Below are 20,423 nucleotides of genomic sequence, written 5' to 3' on the forward strand. Positions count from 1 at the left end.
CCTCAGATTTACAAGGAATTTAACACTATCCAAAACCTTAAAATCTTTCTGAGTGTCAGGTTGTACATCAAGCATGAAAGGGAAGGCAGAGAGAGAACAGAGGCCCCGCTGAAGGCAGAGAGAGAATGGAGGCCCCGCTGAAGAATCTGACACACTGGTGGAGACGGGACGCTCCACCCGTGTCACTGTGTCCAGGCATCAGTCCGGCTCTCTGCCCCAAGGGGTCCGGGGACTCTGCACTGCAGATCAAAGGAACATTGACACCCATTTTAAATCACAGTATTTTGTTACCAGGGTCAGCAGAGCTCAAAGCATTCTTGAGTTTCTTTTCAGTAAATAGAAATGGCGTTTATCTGTGATGCTCTGTAACTGTAATAGTCTTAGTTTAACATTTGTTATGGTTTTTCCAGTTTTTGTTTTCCAGTCTTGAAGACTGTAGTAAATTACCAGTTAAGACACTTAAAAAAAATCAAGTAAATTTAGACATTAGAGCCATGATAAGACCAAGCTGAGGTCCTTCTAATCCTGTGCAGTCAGTAATATATAAGGACTCTAAACCAGCATTCGTTGGTTACATCTGGCACCCAGTTGGGGCAAGTGTTTGTGTATTCTTCAAGTCAGCCTTGCAACTCACATAAGAGTATTTGTATTTTCATCATAAGATAATATAAAATACCATCTACCTTCCAAGCTAATTTGCTTTAAAATAAATGTCGCAGAGCTCAGCCTTCTCAAGGCAAGGTGGGTCTGCATCAGTAAGTAATAAGCACACAAGGGCTTCGAGGCTGTGGCCTTTTAGTGCAAAAGTGGCAGGTCTACCTGGGCTGGTGTTGGGTAGGTGTGACTCTGTGAGCTTGTCCTTCCAAGAGAAGCATTGTTAAGAAAAGGTGTATATATTTCTATACAGGTATTACCTAAATCCTGTGACCAACCTTAAAGAGAAAGTAATTTATCTTCATTTTAGAATGAAATATGATAACTTGGCTACATGAAGAGTAGTCTGTCTTTTTGTTTGTTTGTTTGTTTGTTTTGTTTTGTTTTCAAGACAGGGTTTCTCTGTGTAGCCTTGGCTGTCCTGGACTCACTTTATAGACCAGGCTGGCCTCGAACTCAAAGCGATCCACCTGCCTCTGCCTCCCGAGTGCTGGGATTAAAGGCGTGCGCCACCATGCCCAGCTTAGTCTGTCTTCTTACTCCCAAGCTTTTCCTATTCACCTTTTCCCAACACGAGCTAGTTGTTGGTTCAGGTGGTTTGAGCCAGAAACAGGAACAGTGTCTTCCCTCTGCTGAAGGCTGACTGGTTTAAAGGAATGCTGGGTGATGTTTCATGGCTGTCTGCTGGCTTCTAACCACCTCCCACTGCCTCTGCTTGAACACACAGCTGCTCTCTCCCAGTCCCTCTGCAACACTTCAAGCCCGCTGTAAGGGGACTTTTTTAAGGCTGTTTTTATGTGGCATACCTGTCATTTTTAAGGTTTCTATAAAACTCTTATCTGAGACAGTTTTAAAATCTTGATTGTGTTGACAGCAGAATGTTGTTTTGAGGAAGAAGGCCTGTCACTGCGCTGCACTGCACTGCACTGCGAGGACAGACTAGACAGTTCCGAGGCCTTGCTGTGTTTGTTGAGGACTGACAGGGACATCTGTCCTGTTTAATCTTAAATACTATATTTTCATCAAGACAATTGCATCAGTAATGTGAATTTTTTTTATTTATTTATGTTTTGCTGTGACAACTAACCAAATAGGAACACTGTGATATTTAGAGTAAGAAATCTTTTGAAAAATGGCTTACTAGAAGAAGCATAGTCAATTTAGAATCTCTTTAATTAAATTATAAAAGTCTGTGACTACCTCTAAATCATGTATTTTTAGCTAAACAATACTGAGGATATACCACTGCCAGATGATGCTTTTATCATTTGGAATTTTAACTTACAAAAGTATTCCACTCTGTGGCAGAGGTGCATGCCAGCATTTATTATCGTTATTAGGGCTAATGTGGAATGTTTCATACATAATAAATGTCAACTATTAAATATTTATTACATAATTTTAACTATCTTAAATTTTCCTTGTTAATTCATTTTCTTCTAAGTTATTGTGTTGTATTTAGTTCTTTTTGATACAGGATTTCACCGTGTAGGCCTTAATGGCCTGAGACTTCTAACCCTCCCCATCCCTCCACATCCTGGGTACTGAGGTTACAGCAACACTATACACAGCTCGTTTACCCTAAATTAATGTATTGCCTGGCTACGGTATCCCGCCTGCATTTTTTCTGATGTAGGTTTTTCCGTTAGGTTCTTAAAATAGTGAGAACTCTTATAGTAACTAACATCCATAGCCATGAAATCAATGAATTTATTGAGATGAAAATCTATGGTGACATAAGCAAATATTTATTGACTGTCCAGTTGGTGAGAAGTCTGTAAAGATGTATAAAATTCTTCCTGTTCTCAAAGAAAATATAAAGACTCTGTAATAAGTTTCATTTTTGAGAGCCCAGGGGGAAATCTCTGTGCTGCCCCTGTTCTGCATTGTCTTCCACACTTTGTGCTTCTACGGTTACTTAAGTCGTTGAATATTCCAGTTTGCTGCAGAGCGTGTCCCACTTTGAGTATTTTATGAAGACTTTTCTTATAACTTCTCTTAAAATCAGTAACAAGGTGAAGCCATTTGTGTACTATGCCTGTGCCCACAGGGGCACATGCACACCAGAGTGTAAGGATCTGTCGTAGCATTCCTTTGTTAGAACGTACACTGGGTCCTGAACCAGGGGCTTCCAGCTGCCCTTATCAGTGGTCATTTTTAGTGAGCATCGTTTGTAAGGTAGAAAATGGGATGGGCTGCCCATGTCACAGAGTGACAAGTCCTGGCCTTCACTCATGGCTGTTCCAGGCTTGGGCTCCTGCTAATTCTGTAGTAGGCTCTCTGAAATGATAGGCTGTTGATGAAATCCCTGGGGCAAGACAGTTGTTTTGTTGTTGTTGTTGTTGTTTTGTTTTGTTTTTTGAGAAAGGGCTTTGACTGGAGCCTCAGAAAGAACACAAGTTCGTGTGTGCTCTCGAGCGCCTTTCTGGCTGTGCTGAGTGGGCATCACAACAGGAAACCGCCCCAGGGAGATGAGATTAGGACCTGTGTCTCCCATCGTGTTAGCAGGAGAGCCGGGTGAACCCAGGCACCCCGACCCCCCATCCGTATATAAAGACGTGATAACTTTAGAGGTGCCCCACTCACATGGAAGCTAACTCTGAGCTAAAGTGCTTCTTTTCCAAACGGGATTTTAAACTCGTTTGGTTGGTTGTTTTTTAAGATTAGGTCTCACTGTATAGCTTTGGCTAGCTGGAACTCCATGTAGACCAGTTTGGCTTTGAACGCACAGAGATCTGCCTGCATCTGCCTCTGCTTCTGGAATGCTGGGATTAAAGGTGTGCACCACCATGCCCAGAATTAACCCTCACGTGTTTGGTTTTTTTAATAGGCTATTTGAATGTGAAACTTAACTTTTCATTGTATAGAGTTATGTCTTGATTTTAGCCATACTGCATTGTGAAATGTGTTAGAATAACATCTACTGTAATTGTTTTTTAACAAATGCCACTCGGCTTGTCCCACTATGGTTTTCAATTATAAATGGGAAGGCACACTACCCACATCTTCAAGTACTGGATTCCAGATGCAGGGAGTTGCTTTTTCTTGGGCATTCTCTTGGAGATCCAGGTCTACAGTGTCCGTATTATTGGTTTGAGATGAGATGTGTACTATTTCACCTTCAGTCAAAAGGATTAAATTTTCATCAACATAATTAAAACTTTCTTGAGTGGATTAATTTAGTGACAGTAAGGGGGGGAACGGGAGCCAGTGATAGAGGTCTATAGCAGGGAGGTTAGAAATGCAAAGTGTGTTTCTTGATTTTTGTTTTTGTTTTTGCGAGACAGGGTTTCTCTGTTAGCCTTGGCTTTCCTGGACTTGCTTTGTGGAGCAGGCTGGCGTGAACTCAGTGATCTGCCTGCCTCCCTCCTGAGTGCTGGGATTAAAGGTGTGCACCACCACACCAGCTCTTCTTGTATTATCTTGACTTTTCTTCTGAAAAGGAATTGAAGCATAAGAAATTTCACAGACATAATTTACAAATAGTATTTATAAGAATCAATGCAGACAATATCAGATTTTAGGATTTTTTTTAAAAAGTGTAATTACTTGTCTTTTTATGGAATGTCTGTCTTGATATGACACTGGAATTAGCATTTTTACCATTTTGCATTTGCATTTACATTCGGTGGGAGCTTTGAAAATGCTTTGGCCTAGTTTCCTCATTTGTGATACGTAGAATTAGGAAGGCATTGCTAACAAAGAATCCTCACACTTACTGTGCACAGTGTTTTAATGTCTGTTGACTTTGCATGTTGTAACATTTTATAAATCATACCTTACTTTCCTAATTAATTTATAATTGATTATTTATATTGGATGTTCATACCTAATATTAGTCCAGCCAGATTAACTTTATCTAACTCAACTTTTATACCTACAATCCAACATGTTACAACTTTTAAAATAGCATTTATAATTTTTTAAAAATTGCTTTATAAAGCATTTGTTATTTTTTTAAAAAACTTGCCAAAAACCATTACAATTTCTATGCATTGTGTGATAACTGAGTGACTTCAAGGCTTGGCATGTTCTAGATACTCCCCCATCTTGCTCATAAAGGTGCCGTGGGGTCATTAACCATCGCTGCTGTCGCCTGCTCTGTGTGTGTGTGTGTGTGTGTGTGTGTGTGTGTGTGTGTAACTGGAGATAGGAGTGCTTTGTCTAGTATTTTGGGCCAGCGCTTGCTGGCTTCTGTGGAAGGAAATGTAGTTGTCATGCCAAACTGTTGTCTCGTGTGTATCATTCCAGTCCAGAGAACTTTCCTTCCACACACCTGAAAAAAAAAAAGAAAGCAAGAATTCTGTTTTGTTTTTAAGTACTCTGTCACTGAGACTTCAAATTCTTTTATACTTGAGCATTTTTACAGAAAGAAATCCAGTAGGGTGGCAGTGGAGCAGCAAATCTCCCTGGCTCAGATAGTTCTAGATTAAACGGTGTGCAGCAGACGCCTATGAGGTGCACACATTATCCTAGCTGCTCAGCATGGCTCACTACTAGAATTGCATCTGTAAGAACAACTAGTAATGTCGAGAGGCCGGAGAGACGGCTCTTCCAGAGGACCCAAGTTCAAGTCCCAGCTACCACATCAGGCCAAAACCTCTGCACATACTTACACATAGTTGAAAGTAGTACAAAGTGAATCTAAAAAAGAATACTTATAATTTATACCATCCAGTTCCTGATGTCAGCTTTTGTATCCAGTATTTACTTAGGGCTGTGGAGTGTGTTTTGTGCTAAGCCCGTCAGGTCTTTCAGATCTGTGCAGTTCGGTTCCTGGTGTCTCCCACTTGCCTCAGTGGTTCTGCACGCACTCTGAAGACGAAGAAAACAGCTTCAACACATTATACTTGGTCAAAATTCAACATGGGCAAATATCAGTATACTCTTATTATTCTCTTACAGTGGACATTAAACTAGTATAAAATCTTAAGCAAAGAGGACTGCTTCTTAAAGAGCTTTTTTACAACAACGTGCCAAAATTCCTCACTTAGTACAGGGTTTCCTCCTGTCAATTCTGTAGGTAATAATTCTAAGGTAATTAAAGCCTTCCTTTAATGAAGAGATAATCTCCTGAGCTAGAGAGAGGCGTTTTGTGTGACTATCGGGGGGTTAGTGACAGCCAGGGCTGTATTTGGACACATTGGTGCTGGAATAACTGATTTAATTCTAAGATTATTAAAACTAATTCATCAAGTTCCCTGCCATGCCTTTGCTTAGAGCAGCAGTTCCCAACCTCTGAGTCATAACCCGCAGGGGGCAGGGGGAGGGGCGGGGCTGACTGACCCTTTCATGAGGGTGGCATGTCAGATGTTTACATTACCATTCATAACAGTAGCAAGATTACAGCTGTGAAGGGACCATGAGAGGGTTTTATAGCTGGGGGTCACCACCGCAGGAGGAGCTGTATTAAAGGGTCACCCCATTGGGAAGGTTGAGAAGCACTGGCTTGGAGAAAAAGGCAGATTTAACCCTGACCATTTCTTCCAAAATATGCTTTGAATGCCTGCCCCTCTACAAGGTGATAAAGCAATAAAGAGAAACTGAGTTCTGTGTGGTGTGGGGCAGCACTGCCATTGCCACCTGCCCCCAAGTCACAAGAGCATCTCTTGATGGCCGAACTGGAAGATTTCGGACACCAAAGACTGGCATGGTCCGTCCCAATAGTGACAGCTCTGGGTTAGCAGTTGACATATGTTTTAATGCTGCTCTCAGAGTTATTTTTCACCCTTGGATCTTCTGTTTTGAATCTCTCTTTATACTAAGTCCTTTATGTCTAGAGCAATTATTTTGAACAAATAGTATGTATACTTGGTAAGTTTTTAATTTATAGTTTCCATTTTTCCCCATGACTATAAACATATTCATTGCCAAAGTTGGACATAGAGCTGCCAGATCAGCCTTGTTTTGAGTGATTGTTTCCCTCTTTGCGTGGTTAATATAGACATTTAACTAAAACCCCAAAGGCCTGAAGGCTGGCAGAGACTCTGGCTGGCCATACTCAAGTTTGCCAGTATCAGTATGTGACTAAGTGTGTACTACAGAGGAAGATCGTGCTCTTGAGTGGCCTGGGGCTGTGTTCAGCTCCAGTGAGGCTCCTTTTGTTAGGAATTGTAGAACTGTGTTTGCAGTTCCTTTTCTTCTGTTACCGAGGACTTAGGGAATAAAAGGACAGATTTATCATTTTTTTCTTCTGTTACCGAGGACTTAGGGAATAAAAGGACAGATTTATCATTTTAGTTTCTAGGGTTTAAGAGCAGGCATCTATTTGGAAATTCTATAACCACAGTGAATGCTGAGGGGACCATCATGGACACAGGACTGGGGGACCGTCATGGACAGACATAGGGCTCAGCTCTTTAGGGACGCGTTTCCTTGCCTAGGCTGGTAGATTGTCGTTTCTCTGTGTGTCTTTTTAGCCACTGGCTTCTATATGATTTATGTGGAAGAAACCACACATGTGTCCGTTTCACCCAAATAATATTTTTGAGTTTTGTTAAGCTGCTACAGTTCTAACAGGAAGAAGTGAAGGGTGAGTTGGAGTGAGAGAAACTGTGTTAACGTGTCAGACATATGATGCTCTTTAGTCACTTGAAGTCACTTGATCTCTGCCTGTCAATGTGTGTAATAATTTAGAACTTTTTGTGACTAAGAAAGAGTGTATGGTATTGCTTCCATTGTTATTTCGCTGCTCACTGACCTTTACACTCAGATGTTTCATTTTTACCAGCTCACTGTTTTTGCTTCATGACTGTCCATGTACTTGTGTTTTAAATAAAACTCTGGTTTTGTGTCCCAGTGGTTGATTCCATCATGTGTACAATGTTTGCCTCTAATGTGTGAGATTTTCTTTTTTTATATATATATTTGTTGGTACAGCCTAAGATGTATGGAAATAGTCCAATAACTTCGGCCACTGCATGTTGATGGTGTCTCTGTGAGAACCTGTTCAGTCACACCATCTTTTCTGTATTTGGGCATGATGACCAGTTTTTAGTTAATAAACTATTTTCTGCAAAGTAGCTGTTTTTGTAATTCCACCAATTTAAAAGCAGGCCACAGATGGGGGAGGGGTGGAGGGAATCAAATTGTTGGCCTGGTAGACGGCAGTGACCCTGGGATGTACAAAGCTAAGCACCCTGTATACATGTATGTATAGCCATGAAGGGGACAGTCCCGGAAGAGGGGGCATGTATGTACACAGCTCTTAACACAAGCCTCGGAAGGTAATAAGATTCCTTAGTAATGGATCTCTAGCTGCTGTATTCATGGGGTTTTCTGTAGCCCAAGGACTGTGTACAGGGCAGAGTGCTCCACAGCAGATAGTGAGCTGGCTGCTGTGTTGGTTTGTTGACTGTGGAGGGTGTGGAGGCCGACGGTCGGAGTCAAGTGCTTGTCAGTTGCTTCTCCACTTTTGAGACAGGATCTGTCAATTAACCAGGAGCTGGATTTTATTCCAGTTGCCTAGCCACTGAGCCCTCAGCATCCCTTTGTCTCTGTCCTCCAGCACTACACGGGAGCCGCTGAACCAGGCTCTCCCACGAGAGCCCCCAAACCAGGCTTTCACGCCCCCTTGTGCTTTTACAACCTGCTTTTATTTTACCTTTTCATTTTTGAGATGATACGTAGCTTAGGCTGGCCTAAAATTTGTTACATAGCAGAAGGTGGACTCGGACTACTGATCCTGTAGAGTCTGCCTCATGTACTAGGATCTCCAGGTCTGTTTCTGTCTGTGTGTAGACCTGTTAGCCCTTTCTCTTTACGTCCACAAAGGGGTTTCTGTGCTTTTAAGATAAAGTTGTACTGATGTAAGTATGCAGCTGCAGACTGGAGAGATAGCTCAGAAGTTAAGAGCACAGCCTGGGTGGGGTCCCCAGCATCTACATGTACCCCACAACTGCCTGTAACCCCAGTCCCAGGGGATCTGACACCCATTCTGACCTCTGCAGGCACCGAGTACATACATGGTGCACAGACATACATGCAGGTAAAATGCCCATACACATTGAATAAATGCACACACACACACTCTTTAAAGCCACACCTTTAGTTCCAGCACTCCAGAGGCAGAGGCAAGTGCATCTCTGGGAGTTTCAGGCCAGTCTGGTCTACAAAATTAGTTTCAGGACTGTTAAAGAAACCTTGTCTTGAAAAACAAAAAGAGCCGGGTGCAGTGGCGCACGCCTATAATTCCAGCACTCGGGGAGGCAGAGGCAGGCGGATCATTGTGAGTTTGAGGACAGCCAAGGCTATACAGAAAAACCCTGGGGTGAGGGGTTTAAAACAAGCATGTGTCAGATCCTAGGCTTCCTTATCTTCAGAAAAATGTTTTTAGTCAGGATTCTCCGAGTATTGTTTACTACATTTGGCATGTGCGGTGTTCTTTGAACAAAATAGAAAATGGTTCCTCAGTGTTTAATTGTAGACATCTTTGTCGGTCACTAATGTGATCTAATAATAAAAATGCCAGGCACTAGGGAGACAGCTGGGCCGTTATAGATTTTGCCTCCAAAGGCTAAGTTCAGTTCCAAGAATCATGTCAATTGGCTCATAAGTGAGATTAGGGGGTCTGACACGCCTAACTTCTGAGGGCTCCTGTGCATATACTGCCCCCCACACATATGATTAAGAATAAAATGGTCTTTAGAAAAAACAAGCACCTGAAAATAGAATGCTCATAGCATTTTGCTGAAACGTAACCCTATTTCATACCTGAATAATTCACCAGATTTATCAGCTGAATATTCCAAATAGAGATGGCATGTGGATGGTCTAACTATAAAGGTTTTCATAGTGTTTCAAGAAGCAAGAAGCTCATCTTTAAATATGTTTTCAATTTGTATACTTATGACGAATCTTATTTTGCTTATAGGGAAAGAGTATTAGAATTCAAGTTGAATCCAGTATAAGTTATAAAATTGTTTCTATTTTAAATTTATTTATAATCATTTTTTAAGGTTTTTCGAGACAAGTTCTAGCTGTCCTGGAACTTGCTCTGTAGACCAGGCTGGCCTGGATTATTCATTTTACAAAGGATTTTATTTTACTGAAATGGTTAATGTGTATAAAATAATGTTTGTTAAAAGCAAATGTTGAAAATGGCAAACATTCAGAGTAAACTTTTAGGGGTTTTGTTTTTTTGGTTTGGTTTGGTTTTTCTGAGACAGGGTTTGTCTGTGTAGCCTTGACTGTCCTGGACTTGCTTTGTAGACCAGGCTGGCTTCGAACTCACAGAAATCCTACTGCCTCTGTATCCTGAGTCCTGAGATTAAAGGTGAGTGCCACCAAGCGCTACATGTAAACTTGTTGGTTTTTTAAAGGATTTATTTATTATGTATACAGTTCACATCAGATCACATTACAGATGATTGTAAGCCATCGTGTGGTTGCTGGGAATTGAACTCAGGACCTCTGGAAAAGCAGTTGGTACTCTTAACCGCTGAGCCATATCTCCAGCCCTGTAAACTTGTTTTTAAATGGAAGTGAAACCAGCATTTGCTGTATTTAGCATTCTCGTGCTTTATGACCGGTATAGCAAAGACACTCACTGCACGTAGGGAGCAGACAGTAACAGATAGGATAACTGGAAAAAAATCATTCTTGGGTACTGCCTCACAGATAAGACTCTCGCAGCCTTTCATTTGGGATGTGGAAGTTCCATCCATGACGTCATCAGGGCCACAGAGTCTACTGTTTCATCCCCAGAATGAGGACAGCAGGGGAGGAAGATGGGTTGAGATTTGTAGCCCTGGCTGACGGAGAACTTGTCATGTAGATCAGGCTGGCTTTAAACTCAGAGCTCTGCCTTCCTCTGCCTCCCAAGTGCTGGAATTGAAAGTGTGGACCACCATACCTGGGTGGACCTTAGTGGGTTTTTGGCTTTGATAAAAGGATACAGAGGGTCCTAGAAACCTACAAGTAGAACAATATGATAGGCAGATTTGGGCCCAGGGGTCCCGCTCAAACTAAGGCACCAGCCAAGGACAATACAGGAGGTAAACTTTAAACCGCTTCCCAGATCTAGCCAATGGTCAGAATATTCTCCACAGTTGAGTGGAGAGTGTAATATGACTTTCTCACGTACTATGGTGCCTCACATTTGACCATGTCCCCTGGAGGGGGAGACCTGGTGGCACTCAGAGGAAGGACAGCAGGTAGCCAAGAAGAGACTTGATACCCTATGAGAATATATAGGGGGAGGTGATCCCCCTCAGGAACAGTCATAGGGGAAGGGAATAATGGGAAAATGGGGGGGGGGGGAATGGGGAGGATACAAGGGATGGGATAAACATTGAGATGTAACAAGAATAAATTAATTAAAAAAAAAAAAAGAAAGTGTGGACCACCATACCTGGGTGGACCTTAGTGGGTTTTTGGCTTTGATTTTGGTTTGTTTTTCAAGACACAGTTTCTCTGTGTGTAGCTTTGGCTGCCCTGGAACTCACTCTGTAGACCAGGCTGGCCTTGAACCACAGAGGATCCACCTGCCTCTGCCTCCGCCTCCTGAGTGGTGGGATTAAAGGTGTGTGCCGCCACCACCTGACTTCCTTCAAGTCTTTCTAAATGAAGTTATAGACAATTAAAAATAAACAATTAAATTGTTATCTGAAGTTTTCCCTTTCAAAGTAAAATTTCCTTTTTTCCTTTATATATTGAGGGCCTGTTTTCATACTAGCATGGAAATGGGTAGCGCAGCTTTTAATGATAGCCTATAAACAAGCATTATTTAATTATTTCTCCACTAATGAGCTTTTGGTAGACATCTTTATATTTGCATACTTATTTCCACACTCAGCTAAAATTGCTCAACAATCAGAGAATGCAGCCTCTTCCCTGTATTCTCCCCGTGTTTGTATGCACTGGGCTTTTTGTTTTGTTTTAAGTTTTTGTCAGTTTGTTAAGTGAAATGCATCTTGTTTTATTTTTAATGTCTGGCTGTTGTCAATGTGTCTTGGTGTTAGTGTTTCTTCTGTGAATACCTGTCTGTCATTCTGAGTCCATCTCCTAGTGAGCCGTCTTTTCCTCATAGGTTTCTAGAAGCTTTTCCTATGTCCTTTGTTGCATATTTTATAAATATTTTCTGTTTGACTCCCTGCCTTTTAAATTTCCTCAGCACCAGTGTCTGATCTGCTTACCCGTCTGTGTGCCTCTGAGCTGTATCGTGCAGAGGCTTTACTGCTGCACTCCCCAAATTATGCAAATTGTCTTCTTGTGAAAACAGCTTTGTAAAAAGCCATTTAGAAATGTGTATGCCTGTGTGTGTTGGGTGGAGTTAAAATGTGAACCAATTTGGTTTTTTTTCTGACTTGACACCCAATTAATTAGAATAAACAGCACACTGAAGAGTCCATATTTGTTCTGCAGTCAGATTTTGAGCCTTTACTGTGTGTCTAGCATGTACTTACACACCAAAGACTGTTTCTATACTAGTAAGTGACAGTTTATCAGGTTTTTTAATTATTTTTGTTTGTTTTTCAAAAGAAGGTTTCTCTGTGTAGCCCTGGTTATCCTGGAACTTACTGTATAGACACGCTAACCTTAAATTTAGAGATCCACCTGCCTCTGCCTCCCCAGTGCTAGGATTAAAGGTGTGCACCACTATGCTTTGTTTAGTTTATTACATTTTTATAACATATTTATATCTTAGGGCCAGGCCTCCCAATTATTGTTTTTATAACTGCCTTCTTTTTAAACTTTATTTACAAAAAAAAATTTACTCTCTCTACTAAGCTTTAAAATTAGCCTATCCAGTATTACAGCAGGAGGATTTGGGTTAGGATTAAATTGAATTAAAGATTACTTGAATAAATTAAATACCTAATTGACCGCTCTCACCCACATCCAGAAAGCATTTTTAACCTTAAGGAGTTTGGGGTTGTTTTTATGCTTAAAGTGCACAGGGGGAAAAAAGCACAAATCATTAGTATATAGTTTTACTGATTTTTCTGTGAAGCAGGAATTATAAAGGACCTGCCTACTTTGTCCTTGCCAAACTTGGCAGTCAGCTCTCCTACATCCAGTTTGTCCCGGTTGGACAGTATTCTGTCTGTAATTGACAAAGGGACATTTTCTCGTTCTGTCGCTATCTTGCCACATATGAAGAAGTCTTTGATGCTCTTTGACGTAGAATGGGATGCTGCCAGGAGCAGACCTGCCACATGTCAAAAAAGCCCGAAGTTAATTAAAATCTTTAAATGCCATATTCTGTAGATCTCCGAGGTTTTAAAAGACTATCTGTCTTACCTGAATTGTTTGTTTGGGTTTTTTGGTTGTTGTTTTTTTGTTTTGTTTTTTGTTTTTAGCTATTTTCCATCTGCCCATCTGGGAAATATTTTTTTGTATCTAACATGACCAATAGTTTGCTTGTCTGATTGGTAATATGCACTTCTTACTTATCCTAAACAGTTGGTAATAACAGCTTTCAAAAGGCATAGAACTTAACATTGCACCAGGCGTGGTGGTGCATACGTGTAATCCTAGCACTCAGGAGGCAAAGGCAAGTGGATCTCTCTGAGTTCAAGGCCAGCCTGGTCTACAGAGTGAGTCCAGGACAGTCAGGCTACACAGAGAAACCCTGTCTTGAAAAAAAAAAAAAAAAAGAATTACATAGGTATAATACCTTAGCAAGTTGTAACCAAATATCATCTTAAATCTTTATTAACATATGAAGATCTATACCAGTATATTTTTGGCTTATTAATGTTATTTGGTCTAAAAGTCGATTCAGTAGTCTACCCTTTTACTCATCATGCCTATAACCAACCCTTTAAAACAATAATAAATATCTGTCACCCATACAATGACAAAAAGCCATTCACCCCTTCTTCCCCCAGGAATGGCATGTAGTTTTCTTTTTGGAGGGCCAAAGAAAATTGGTATCTTGTCCAGTCTTAAGAAAGCCAGGAGGAGGGGATGGAGAGATGGCTCAGCAGGTAAGAGCCAACTGCACTTCCAGAGGTCTTGAGTTCAATTCCCAGGAACCACATGGTGGGTCACAACCATCTATAATGTGATACGATGCCCTCTTCTAGCTTGCAGGTGTACATGCAGGCAGAGCACTGTAAACATAGTAATAAATAAATCTTTAAAAAAGAAAAGAAAGGAAATAAAGCCAGGGGGAAACAAAAACAAGAAAGAAAGCAGGGGGAAGGGCGTGGGGGGGGGTGGAGTTAGAGGAAGTAGGGGACCGAGTGGGGATTGAGCCACAGGTAGAGGTCCAAGGAGGACCAGAAGGAGGAAGCTGGAGATGAGAAAAGCTACAACGTGCAAGTATCGCTGGGATGTTGGCTACTTTATTGAAATAACAGGGGGACAATTGGGGAGCAGAATTTACACATTTAGACAGTAAATTCTCAAACAAAGCTTTCAACCAGACATGAGGGGTAAAGAAATCAGCATTTAGACTACACAATAACCTTATGCCTACAATCCACTTTTTGTAAGCTATGGAAGACTGTTTTAACTTTATAATTTTTTTTTTAATATGTTTTGGTAAACTGTATCTTCTTGGCAGGCATTTATGCTTCTTATTCAATTTTTAGGTATATTGATCTCAAGTTGTTTGCTTTTTTTTTTTTCCCCACTCACTCTTTGTAAGCTCTAGTGATAATTTTCACTTCTGGTGTGAAAATTTCTATTTCCTCTCCTGTCCCTTGCTAGTATTTAAAATCTTGTCTTTTCATGTTTGTCTTGGTATTTCTTTTTTTTTATTGTAGATTTGCTATTCTACTCATTTCTGATTTTGTTCCTTCTTTCAACTTATCTTAGTGTATTCTGTTTCTTTTTCCATATAGTTTGATAGTTTCTTTTCAGATCTCTACAGCTGATGTTATATTTGCTTTGTGCCATGTGCCCTAGATCCAGGGCATGCTGTGCTGTCATCACCATGCAGTTTGAAATACCTTCTTACCGGTGAATTCTCTCTGTCTCAGAAGATAGTGTTTATTATATGTATGAATATGGCACTTTTATATCTGTGGGTAGCATTGGCTATGTTCCTATTTCTTTATGGTGGAGGCTCATCTTTTTGTAAGGATACGCCATGGTCTCAGTTATCCAATTATCTCAGGGGTTCTGGGGGGTCTGTTTTGTGAATTCACTGTCTTTGGGGGGCTAGTAGGAGTGTGGGACCACTGCTGTGCTTGTGTGCCTTGGCAAGCATTAGGTATGTCCTGTGCTCACGTTTTCAAACTCAAGTCCAGTTAGTAGTCACTGGTAGGAATTCAGTACTGTTGAGGGTTCCCACTTACACATTTGTACAGAACTCCTTCGGCCGGCAGTGCTGAGCACAGGCTCTGCTAACGGAGTTCCCCTAGCAGTAGTGGGTTCTCAAACAGGTTTCCCCTCACAGGGGTAGAGGGAAGGCCTAGTGTATTCAGAGTATGGTGCTGTTCTTTCAGAGAACTCAGGTTTGGTTCCCAGCACCCAGACGGTGACTGTTGTCCTTTCTGAAGGTTAGTCCAAGTAAATGTGAGGAACCAGGATATTTGTACTATGTCGAGGGGGCTATCTAGATTATTCTCACTGAGATTGTGTCCCTCCAATACCTGGTCCATTGCTGTCGTGGCCAGCACACACCATCAAACTTGAGTCTAGGTCCTGGTTCTATCAGTTGCTAGCTCATGGCATTAGCAGCACCTTCCTTCTGCCGTGACGCATCATTGGTATATATCTGATGCGTGTATGAAGCTGCTGTGCTTCTGGTGCTCTTTCCTTGTCAGTAACACAGATATAATCATGCACTTGTTTGCAGGTTACACACCGGGTTACTGTGGACACACAGTAGGCTTCCGTTGCTGTTAGCTATGATAATCACAGGTCATAGTAATGTCAGGAAAGTCCTGCAGATACTGAAGTTAGGTGGGTTGATGGAAGTGGCGAAAGAATGTGCCTTCATGGTGCTTCGGACAGCACTTGTGCCCAGCGTCGTTCACTCCTCTCAGGACCTGTACTTGGTAAGCAGTTGGTGTGTCCCACACTTGTGTGCGAGATCACATTGTGGAACGTGACATCCGGTGGTTTTTTTCCTTTTATGGTTTTTTTTTTTTTAATGTGCGTTGGTGTTTTGCCTGCGTGTATGTCTGTGTGAGTTACAGACAGCTGTGAGCTGCCATGTGGGTGCTGGTGAACCCAGTTCCTCCGGAAGAGCAGTGCTCTTAACCACTGAGCCATCTCTCCAGCCCCTGTGACGTCAGGTTTTTAAGGAGCATAGAGAGCATCACCGTCAGAGCACGTGCCTAAGGAAAGAGAAGGCAGATATGGGAACATGGAAAAGGAAGGCTCTGGTATGCAGACAGCTTCTCTAGGAGCAAGGTGGTGTTGACCAGAGTGTGTTAGGGGCTGCGGAGATGCTCATGGTCAGGAACACCAGCTGCTCTTCTAGAGGTTCGAGTCTCAGCACCCATGTGGCAGTTTGCAACCATCTGTAACTCTAGCCCGAGGGAACCCGATGCCCTCTTCTGGCCTCATCAGGCACCAGGCACACACATGGTAGGTACAAAGATACAGATAAAACAACCATATACATTAAAATAAATACTTTGTAAAGTATGTTGGTTGACTGGAGCATTTCTCAGTCTCTCTCTCTCTCTCTCTCTCTCTCTCTCTCTCTCTCTCTCTCTCTCTCTCTCTCTCTCTCTGTGTGTGTGTGTGTGTGTGTGTGTGTGTGTGTGTGTGTGTGTGGTGTGTTTGATGTTCTTGGGTGCCAGAGGATTCTGGGTCCCCAGGATGCTGGGAGTTTGGTTCAGAGGAAGCCCTCCCTCAGTGGGAACCATGAAAACCAAGGTAGGTTAGGTGAACTGAAACCAACTTGAAGACTGAACTACCTTTATCATTTTGTGTTTGAATGTACATAACTCAGGGATGCTTTGTTTTCACCAGATTCGAGAGTGTAAGGAAAGGGCAGCTAATGGTTACGGACTTGGTTTTCTTTTTGACAATTTTAAACTGTCTTTCGGGGGGGGGGGGCGCCTATCCTGAGTACTCCTCCTTTTCTTAACACTGTTGTCATTTCGCCTTCCATTCTGATTTGAAACAGTTGATGGTTTGTCTCATCAAGGCTTACATCAATCAAACTCTCCCATCATGCCCATGTGCATGGGGTGGGGTGTGGGTGTGTATACATCATTCCTTGCGGGTGGCCTTCAGAGGAAATGCTAGCTCCACTGAACTCACGGCTGCTCCAGATGGCACACAGGCCGTTTGGAGCTGTATTAGCAAGGGAGCAAGGGGACAAGTATTCTTCGTGCACTGAAGCTTCTCTGCAGTCTTCCCCCTCCCGTCTTTAAAAAAAAAATATTCCCTAACTACTTATTTCCTTCGTTTTTTTTTTCTTTTTTCTTTTTTTTTTTTTTTTTTTTTTTTTTTCTTTTTTTTTTTTTTTTTTTTACTGTCAGTAGAAATGCTACCTTTTCTAGTGAAAAGTTTCGAATCTTCTAGTATTCCATCCTATTATTGAAATGTTTATCAGTGTGTCGGCCAGTACACAAGGCACAACCATCAGGGCTAGATACAAGGTGTAGATTCTTGTACCTGAGAACAGTTTCTTGAGACATGGTCTCACTGTGTAGACCAGGCTAGCCTCGAGCACACAGAGATCTGCCTGCCTCCCAAGAGCTGGTATTAGCGGTATGCCCCACCACTAGAGATGGCTAGAAATTTCAGTTCTTAACAGTCTCTTTGGAGTTCTTTGCTTTTTAACATCAGCCCAGGATAAAGCTCACTGAAGAAGGGAATGGCAAATTAATGTTTTTATTGTTTTTATTTCTAGCTTATTCTACTAAGCTCAACAAATTTCCTGTATTTAATATTAACGATGACTTGAATGATCTGTGTACCAGTGCAGTGAGCCCAAACACCACCAAAGCCACGAGGTACGCCCTAAATGTGTGGCGCTACTGGTGCATGACCAACGGGCTCAAAGACCACACGGACATCACCAAGGTAAGGGCTGCTAAGTCTTTTGGCTGACTTCACTGAGCCTCCAGGTGCCAGCCACTGTGCTAACTGCTGTGGGAAACACTCATGAAAGAACATGAAATACAAAGAAAATTGTCCACAGAACCAAGTAGAATTTAGAAAGTATTTAATGAATGTATGTTTGTTACAATGTTCAGAAGAGTAAGCTCAGCCATATTTCCAGGAAGAGGTGGGAGTTGGTAGAATTAGAAGACAGGAGACCAGTAGAGCGAACAGTGTGAGGAAGAGTGAAATGGAAAGGACAGAGCCACTGCTACAGCATGGTGAGGCCAAAACAGGCATCGGTGGCTCTTAAGTGACAAGCTCCAGGTCTTTGGTTGGTTTGGTGTTTCAACACATGGTTTCTCCATATAGCCCTGGCTGTCCTGAAACTCACTCTGTAGGCCTTGAACTCAGACATCCACCTGCCTCGACCTCTCAAATGCTGGGATTAAAGGTGTGTGCTACCACGTCCACCAAGCTCGGGGGCTTGTAAACACTTAAATTTCTTGGTTTTTCATACTGCGGGACCTGATTGTAAGAGCTGTGAGAATCTAGGGTCAGGCAAAAAAGACTCTGTTAGAATTTTTTTTTTTAGCAGGAAGGAACATAATAAAAATGGTATTTTAGAGAAACTAAGTGGAAGCTATGAACAAAATAGTTACTTAGTACTCTCGGTCCCCAGTCCCCACTCCTTTGTAAAAAGAGCTCTTTTTTGTTTGTTTGTTTGTTTGTTTGTTTTTCGAGACAGGGTTTCTCTGTGTAGCCTTGGCTGTCCTGGACTCACTTTGTAGACCAGGCTGGCCTTGAACTGACAGTGATCCTCCTGCCTCTGCCTCCCAAGTGCTGGGATTAAAGGCGTGCTGTTAAGAGCTCTTCTGTCTTCAATTATCTGAGATTTGTTAATAGTAGGGGAATCAGAAACATGGGGAAGTTGAATAGAAAGCCACTGTTTTGGTGGGAATACAGTCACTCTAAGCCAGGGTGCAGGTGGATCTGTCCACTAAGTAGTTGGGTTGTGAGGTTTAAAACGGTGGAAACGGTAAGCTGGGAGCATAGACCTAAAGGTCTCACAGAGAGAGGCCATTCCATGAAGCCTGGAGGCATGTAAGCTTTCAGAGTTTGGGTGATGTGCTTGGAGAATCAGTAAAGTTGCCATAGAAAACCTGGGTTTCTCCCCTGGCAGCATGGTGCACTAGGTGGTATGAGAGGCTTTTCTGTCACACGTGAGGATAGAGGCATCCTGGGGTGAGAGCAAAGGAAAGGAAGGAAGGTGAAACTGACCAGTGATCACGGTTCCTTCAGAGGGCAAAACTGGAAATGTCACGGAGGGAAGAGCCAGGTACATGAGTGACTGACTGCATGGCATTTGATAGAGGAGGAACTTTGGGCTCCTAAAAATGTTCTAGGTTCATTTGTTAAAGCGCTCACCATAAAAGCACAGGGACCTGAGTTGCAATCCCCAGCACCCCTAGCATCCCACAGAAAAAGCTGGCATGGTGGATGCCCAGTTAGAGCTCAGTGGCCCAAGTTCAGTGAGAGACCCTGCTTCAATGTACCTATGGCCTCCATATGTATACACTACTTCACGAATATGTATACACACAAAAACACACACTCATCTGAGACAGGGAGATGGATTGGTTGAACTGATTCTAGGTAAAAAGCAGGCTCTGGCGGCCACCAGTCATGTGTTAATGATCTTTTCAGGGAAATATCTAAAATGTGGGCTTGGAGGGGTTGTGATAATTAAGACCAGCTGAGTAGGTGCTTGTATAAAGAATCATTGCCAGCGCGAGAGGGTGGCCTGCCAGTTAAGAGCATCTGCTGCTCTCCCGTAAGAACCTGAGTTCGGCATGTACATGGCAACAACCTTCTATAATTCCAGTTCCAGAGGATGCAGTGCCCTCTTCTGGCTCCCACAGGCACCGTACGCATGTGGTACAAAGAAAACATCTATACACATAAAATAAATGTTAAAGTTCACAGTGTCTGGCATTTGTGAAAATTACCAAACATGGAAAAAAGTAGGAAATATAACCCTTAAAGAGTGAATCAAGTCTGTGCTGGTGGCACTCACTTCTAATCCGAACACCTGGGAAGCCAAGCTGAGCTACATTTATGAGTCTCTGTTTCTAAAAGGGGTGGGGTGGGGGCTGGAGAGATAGATCAGTGGTGAAGAGCAGGCATTGCATTTGCTAAGGACCTGGGTTCAGTTCCCAGCACACATAACTGAGTAACTCACTCATATTGTGTAATTGCAGCAGTCAGTGCTCTCTTTTGGATCCTGCAGACAGCTGCACTCATGTGACTGTACCACACACAGACACATAAGTGAAAAGAAAATAAAATAAATGTTTACCAAAATCTTAAAAATGCATAGGGGAGAAGGAGCTGTACAAAGAGATCATAACCGTGTTCTTAACTAGTAATAAAAGAAACTTAAGAGCAGCTAGAACAAAAGGAGAGATTATCTAGAGTCAAAGGTAAGAACGAGAGATCTGTTACTGGAAACCAGGCAGATGAAAAGGTATTGGGACAGATGCTTTCATTATTGATGGGAAAATAATTTCAGTATCCACAGTGAAAACGTCTTTCAGAAAGTAAGATGAGGGCCTGGAGAGATGGCTCAGCACTAGCTATTCTTCCAGAGGACCCAGGTTCAGTTCTCCCAGCACCCACATGGAGGAACCTCCAGTTCCAGAGGATCAGACACCCTCACATAGACATATATGTAGGCAATAAAATAAATATAAGCAAGTCCTTTTTTTAAAAACTAAGATGCAGTAACACCTTGGGAAGCATTCGGTGAT

General features: G+C 42.2%; 1 protein-coding gene across 4 annotated transcripts in view; it reads left to right on the forward strand.

The window, feature by feature from the left end:
- Positions 1-20,423, forward strand: part of Kiaa1958 (KIAA1958 ortholog) — a 128,424-nt gene that overhangs the window by 94,090 nt on the left and 13,911 nt on the right. For 3 of the 4 annotated variants that reach the window (XM_051162743.1, XM_051162726.1, XM_051162735.1), the window contains one exon: positions 17,423-17,595. In XM_051162743.1, the coding sequence (XP_051018700.1) occupies positions 17,423-17,595 (173 nt within the window). Of the gene's footprint in view, positions 1-17,422; positions 17,596-20,423 lie in introns of those variants that run through there. The other variant, XM_051162718.1, reaches the window with a different exon arrangement.

This window comes from Acomys russatus, chromosome 2 (genome assembly GCF_903995435.1).
Source record: "Acomys russatus chromosome 2, mAcoRus1.1, whole genome shotgun sequence".
Taxonomy (NCBI): domain Eukaryota; kingdom Metazoa; phylum Chordata; class Mammalia; order Rodentia; family Muridae; genus Acomys; species Acomys russatus.